This window comes from Morone saxatilis, unplaced genomic scaffold (genome assembly GCF_004916995.1).
Source record: "Morone saxatilis isolate NCDOM2014 unplaced genomic scaffold, NCSU_SB_2.0 Contig17, whole genome shotgun sequence".
Taxonomy (NCBI): domain Eukaryota; kingdom Metazoa; phylum Chordata; class Actinopteri; family Moronidae; genus Morone; species Morone saxatilis.
Genome location: NW_023339729.1, coordinates 520,513 through 527,258, shown reverse-complemented (window position 1 = coordinate 527,258; position 6,746 = coordinate 520,513). Strand labels below are relative to the sequence as shown.

General features: G+C 40.7%; 1 protein-coding gene across 1 annotated transcript in view; it reads right to left on the bottom strand.

Moving 5' to 3' along the window:
* The window catches only part of LOC118327566 (glycine receptor subunit beta-like), a gene marked incomplete in the record, with an annotated part of 30,947 nt that overhangs the window by 6,627 nt on the left and 17,574 nt on the right, over positions 1 to 6,746 (bottom strand). The window contains 1 exon segment of the mRNA XM_035660978.1: positions 1,819 to 1,967. Coding sequence (XP_035516871.1) covers positions 1,819 to 1,967 — 149 coding nt within the window.

The following is a 6,746-nucleotide window of genomic DNA, read 5'->3' as shown; positions in this document are numbered from 1 at the left end:
TCAAAAGGTCATTATTAATTTTAACCAGAGCTGTCTCTGTGCTGTGATGAAATGAAGTTGGAGTTTTGGTTAGGATTAATGGTGTCCTCAATGCTGAAAAATACAGGCAGATACATATCCATCATGCAATATCATCAGGGAGGTATATAATTGGCCCCAAATTTATTCTGCAGCAGGACAATGACTCGAAACATACAGCAATGTCATTAAGAACTATCTTCAGCGTAAAGAAGAACAAGAAGTCCTGGAAGTGATGGTATTGCCCCCACAGAGTCCTGATCTCAACATCAACGAGTCTGTCTGGGATTACATGAATGATTTGAGGAAGCCTACATCCACAGAAGTTCGGTGGTTAGTTCTCCAAGATGTTTGGAACAACCTACCAGCCGAGTTCCTTCAAAAACTGTGTGCAAGTGTACCTAGAAGAATTGATGCTGTTTTGAAGGCAAAGGGTGGTCACACCAAATATTGATTTGATTTAGATTTCTCTTATGTTCATTCACTGCATTTTGTTAATTGATGAAAATAAACTATTAACACTTCCATTTTTGAAAGCATTCTTAGTTTACAGCATTTTTTCCACACCTGCCTAAAACTTTTGCACAGTACTGTAGATAGCCAACTAACTGTCCAAAGTCTAGACCAACTCAGTGAATTGATAACCTACAACTACAACAAGACACCATAGTAATGTTAACGTTACATAAACTGAGACTTTTTATTTGTTTTCTGTGGCAGAAAACACAACGCACATCCTTTCAGTGACTATTATACAGCAGCCTAATATTACTATCCCTTACTCTCACAAACTGGAAAAGACTCACCTCCCACAGCAAACTGGCAGAGGTTACTCACATGTCCACCTTCCTAAAGGGGAAGGCTTGGCTGGTAGCAGTTAGGCTGTGGGTGTGCTAGCCAGAGGTTCAGGAAGGATCAGATCCATTACGTAAAAGTACTGATATATCACTTTGAAATACCTCACTACCAGTAGGAGGTCCAACAGAAGCCTTTCGTTCACTGCTAAAAAATCCTTGAGGATTTAAAAGACCTATCTTATTTTCTCTGTTGTATATTTATTTTTGCTATATTGCTTCTATTGCTTTAAAAAAGCAAATGTAATTCTTATTTGATTACTCGATTAAACAATGGAATAATTGATCTAATACTTGATTACTTCATTAATAAATTAATAGTGTGGGGAGATTTGTCTGTGTGCCTCAGTAGCCACCACCACCTCTGTCTGATAAAAGCCTTGAGCTGAGTCTCATTTGCAGCTTTGGTATTTAATGACCTGGGAATGAGACTCAACAATCAGCTATCTTTCTTGGATCCGACTGGTTGTTTTTGTTCAGGTGCGGTGGTTTCTTGCAAATATCAGGAGCACTAGGAGGAGCCAGAAGCAACTGATGTTTTCACAGATTATCTGTAGTCTCATATACTACTGTACAGTATATATATATTTTTTTTATCTGCAGCTTTAACTCTTTCTTCCATTCAAGTGACACCTCTCAAATTATACTCTTTGTACTATACTTGTACATTTAGCTTTGTAAAATCAAAACAATCCAGTATCTTATATCTTTCAGCAAAAAACTATTTGGTTGAAACAGATCTAATTAGAACGACCAGTCTAGACCTCCAATACTGGCTTGAATCAAAGACAATTTTGCCCCGTTGCTGATGTGCCACCAATGTTGTTTTCTCCTTGTTCCACAATCCCAGACTGAGGGAGGGTCTAACCAAGTAGTTAGTATGGAGAGGTACTGTAAATGTACAGTTGTACATATGGTCTATAAGTGTTTGTGTTTAACAACTGACCTGCACAACAGCATATTCCACCAGTGATGAAAATCCAAAAAGTAGACAGGCAATGAGCCAGATATCAATGGCCTTTACGTAGGAAACCTTTGGTAGCTCTGATGCCAAGGACATACTCTCACTGGACAGAGAGAGTACTGATAAAATACCTAGAAACACACAGATTTGCACATTAAACGCATTCATTTTACCACATGGGAATTTCCAGATAAACAACTTTTTGTGTACTGCAAACAACAAAGGAGACAAAAAATGGTTGGTTAGTAGAAACATCAATTAGATTGTGGGATGACATGATAAAGGGATGGTGGTTTGATGAATGTGAATTGATGAATTAATAGACTAAAAGACAGTCACTCCAGGAAGTTGTGATGATGCAATTGTAACAGTTAACCCATATTGAACCAATCCTCTCCACAACCCTGACATTTTGTCCAATCACCACAACCTTTCCACAAAGTTTCACCAATCTTAGCAGTCCCCAACACAAAACATTGAGCCATACGTCACCAAACTACGAATGATTTTATTCTCACTGGAATAAGTTAACTTCGATTTTTCAATGAATGACGTTGACCTTTAATTCGAAGTCCTTTGACCTTTGAGTCAAAGTCATCTTACTGAGTTGTACCTAGTCAGATTTATGTAAAGGCTGCAACAGCACAAGGTTAAAGGCCCAGTGTGTGTGTTTAGGAGGATCTATTGGCAGACATGGGATATAATATTCAGAACTATGTTGTCATAAGTGTATAATCACCTGAAAATAGGAAGCGTTATGTTTTAGTTACCTTAGAATGAGCCTTTTAGATCTACAAACACTGCAGGTAGCCTCCAATGAAGTGGGCCATGTTGACCCGTCATGTTTCTACAATAGCGCGGAACCAAGAGGGATTCCTACCCATTCTGGGGATGGGATGATATACGGAATTATCAAACACTCAGATAAATTTATCCTGGTGAATTAACATTATCGTGATAATCATGAAAATCCACACATTTGACTTTAAAAAGCTGCCTAGTTCTTCACCATGCAGTAAAGTGCGGCATGACCCACTGTCTGTTACCATAAAAGATAATATATGTAAATATAAATAAATATATATAAATATATAAATAAATTAAAAAAAATATACTATATATATATATATTTATAATGATGATGTGCATTTGTGGTACCATGGTTATCGTAAAATCTTAAATCAGAATTAGGTTCATTGCCAAGTAGGTTTTTACACCTACAAGGAATGTGTCCTAGTGTATTAGTGCATAAAATATACAAATATACAAATCACACAAAAATCACACAGAAAAATAAAGTACTTTCAAAATATAAATATTTGTTGCAGAATTGTGTAATTACACGTTCATCCTAAATGTTTGCCAATGAGATGTTCAACCCAGAGAATCCTTGTCAGTTTTTATTTCAAGATAAGAGACTTGGTGCGTTTTGTGTACTAGGGTTGCCGTTCCAATATGTATCTACCATCAACCGTTTGCTCGTTGATATCTGACACTGAATGCTTTCGTAAACTGACTTGATTTTATCGTCCAGTTGTGCCTTCCTTGTGTGGTTTCAGATGGATCATCAACATCTTCAGTAGCGCAGTTTATGTGGCCAGAACCATATCTCGCGGGGAACTATTTTTCTGTGGTTAGATTTTCTGTAGCAGGTGGGACGGAAGTGGATTGGAATGCGAACGTCCAATCTTTTCATGTGTCAATCACGGTTTAAATACAAACTAATCAATGTGATTTTCTGGAGAATTGGATAATAAGTTAGTCACAAAACATAGCCAATACCTTCTTGAGAAATCACTTGGACTGGCGGCGTCCCTCAGTGTTTCTTGGTGCACCCCGTTGTCTTTTTTTGTTTTGTTCTGTTTTTTAACATCCAGTTTGTTGGCCTGGGTGATACCCTGGAAGCTGCATGAACCATCAGCGGAAAACCTACAGAGAGAAGAACACACGTCGGCCCCTCCCCTCCTGACCTCAATGCTCAATCGCGGTCCACCGCCCTGATTCCTTCATACAGGCAGAAATTAAAGCTCTCTAAACCTGTTGTGGAGGACATCAAACAGCAGTGGGACAGTGAAGGCTGCAGAGGACCTTCTAGGCGTGTTTCGGAACTCCTACTGACTGGCTGTGTTTCAGGACTTGCTACCAACCCGTCTGGATGAGTCTCACGGAGGCATGTGTCATCATCACATCGAGCTTCTGTGAGGGACTGCTGGATTCCCATCCACAACACCCCAAGGGCTGAGTTCATAACATGAACACAACCCTGTTCACGAGCCAAACTCAGTCCAGTTACGGTTGCCAGAAGATGCCAATGACTCTGGTTCTGTCTGAGGGGCCGCTAGACAGGATAACCACTTAACTCCACATTCAAATGCGCTTCGACAGGACAAAGGAACAGTCCTGCAACACCGCCAGGATCCTACGGGCTCGACTTGCGACCAACTGCAATCGCCAGAGAGGGAACGTCAACGACTCTTCTAGGAGGGCAGAACCCCGCCAAAGCAGCCCTTGCTGGCAAGGAGGCCCCCTGCGGTCCGCAGTGCGCCGAGGACCGAAACAACCTTCGCCACAAAACAGTTTCTTCCCCCGTCTACAGCTGGCCTACATTAACAAGGCCCGCCGGAACGACCCAACCCTGACCTGAACTCTTTATACCCCCCCACCCTCATAGTATACAGCTATCGACAAATTAGATTATGCACTCCCGTCTGTCTGCGCTGCTTTTTTCTTTGTTCCTAGCTTCTTCGTATCTTTATCTATATTACCTTGAACAGCTAGCTTTTACCTTTTCCTGTGTGATCTTTTGTGTGACTTTGTATATTTGTATATTTGCTTATGCACCTAAAAATACCACTTGGACCACATTCTTGTAGGATGTAGAAAACCTACCTCTGGCAAAATGAAAACCTAATTCCTGATTTCAAGATTTTACTGAATCAACCATGGTCCGAACAAATGCAACCCCATCATCCATTATAAAATACTATACTATGACCTATCTCACCAAAACGTCATCATTCTTTTTTAATTTATTTACTACTATTTATCATACGTATACCTTTATTTATTTTACATACTATCTATCCTTTTAAATGGTAACCAGAACAGCTGGGTCCAATGCCGCACTTTACTGCATGGTGAAGAACTAGGCCAGCTTTTTAAAAGTCAACATGTGTGGAAACTCTTCCTTCAATGATTAATCCGGACCGAATAATGCGTTAATTCAACAGGATAAATTCTACCTCTGAGTGTGTTGAATAATTCCGTCATATCCATCCACTCCCAAGAATGGGTAGGAATCCCATCTTGGTTCGGCTATTGTCAGAAACATGACGCGGTCAACGATGGCCCACTTCAATCTGGAGGCTACCTGCAGTGTTTTGCGCTCAATCTAAAAGGCTCATTCTCACAGGGTCACACTAAACATAACGCTCCTAAGTTTGTCAGGTGAATTAATATCCAGCTTATGACAACGAATAGTGTCTTCTGAAATTACGTTATATCCCATGTCTGCCAATAGACTCTCCTAGAAACACCACCCACCGGGCCTTTAACCGCTTCTGTGCGCTGTTGCACGCCTTCTTACATAATCCTGACTAGGTACCCAACTCAGTAAGATGGACTCTTGACTGCAAAGGTCAAAGAGGCACTTTCGAAATAAAAGGTCAACGCTCATTCATACCCTGAAAAAATCGAAAGTTAACTTAATTCACACGCTGAGACATAAGATATCCAATTCCGTAGTTTGGTGACGTATGGCTCAATGTTTTGTGTTGGGGGACTGCTAACGATTGGCTGAAACTTTTGTGGAAAGGTTGTGGTGATTGAGCACAACATTCCAGCGGTTGTGGAAGGGATTGGTTCAATCATGGGGTTAACTCGTTACAATTGCAAGTCATCGAACAACTTCCTGGAAGTGACTGTCTTCTTAGTCTATTAATTCATCCCAATTCCACATTCATCCCAAAACCCATCCTTTATCATGCGTCATCCCACAATCTAAATTGATGTTTCTACTAAACCAACCCATTTTTTGTCCCCTCCTTTGTTGTCGTTGCAGTACACGGAAAAAGTCTGGTTTATCTGGCAAATTCCATGTGGTAAACATGAATGCGTTGTAATGTGCAATCTGTCGTGTTCTCTAAGGTTATCCCTTATCAGGGTACTCTTCTCTGTGCCACCGGTGAGCATATCGAATCCTTGCGGCAATCAGAAGCTACAACACGGTTTCGCTCAGCGTAAAGGCGCATTGATATCTGGGTCATTGCCTGCTCTAGCTTTTTTGGATGTTTCATCACTTCGGTGGAATACTGCGTGTTGTGCAGGTCACGTTGTCTAACACACAAAACACTTATGACCATATGTAACGACTGTACTTTTACAAGTATCTCCATCAGCTAAGTAGCTTCGGGTTAGAAACCCTCCCCACTCCAGTCTGGGATGTGGAACACAGGCACACCCACAAGACGAAAATTGCGTGGCACCACCTCAGCCAACGCGGGCCCCAAAATTAGTCTTGATTCCACAGGCCAGTATTCGGAGTCTAGACTGGTTCGTCTCTAATTAACCGATCCTGTTTTGCCAACCAAATAGTTTTTTTGCTGAAAGCAATATAAGTACCTGGATTGTTCTTTGATTTGTACGCAACAAAAAGCCTTTTTAACAAAATTGTAACGAAGCTATAGTACAGAACGAGTATAATTTGAGAGGCTGTCACTTGAATGGAAGAAAGAGTTAGCAAGCTGCAGATAACAAAAAAATATATGATATACTGTAGCAGTCAGTAACGTCATGCAGACTAACCAGATAATTGTGAAAAAACATCAGTCTGCTTCTGGCTCCTCCTACGTGCTCCTCGATATTTCAGAGAAAACCCAACCGCAGCCTGCAACAAAAACAACATTTCTCCC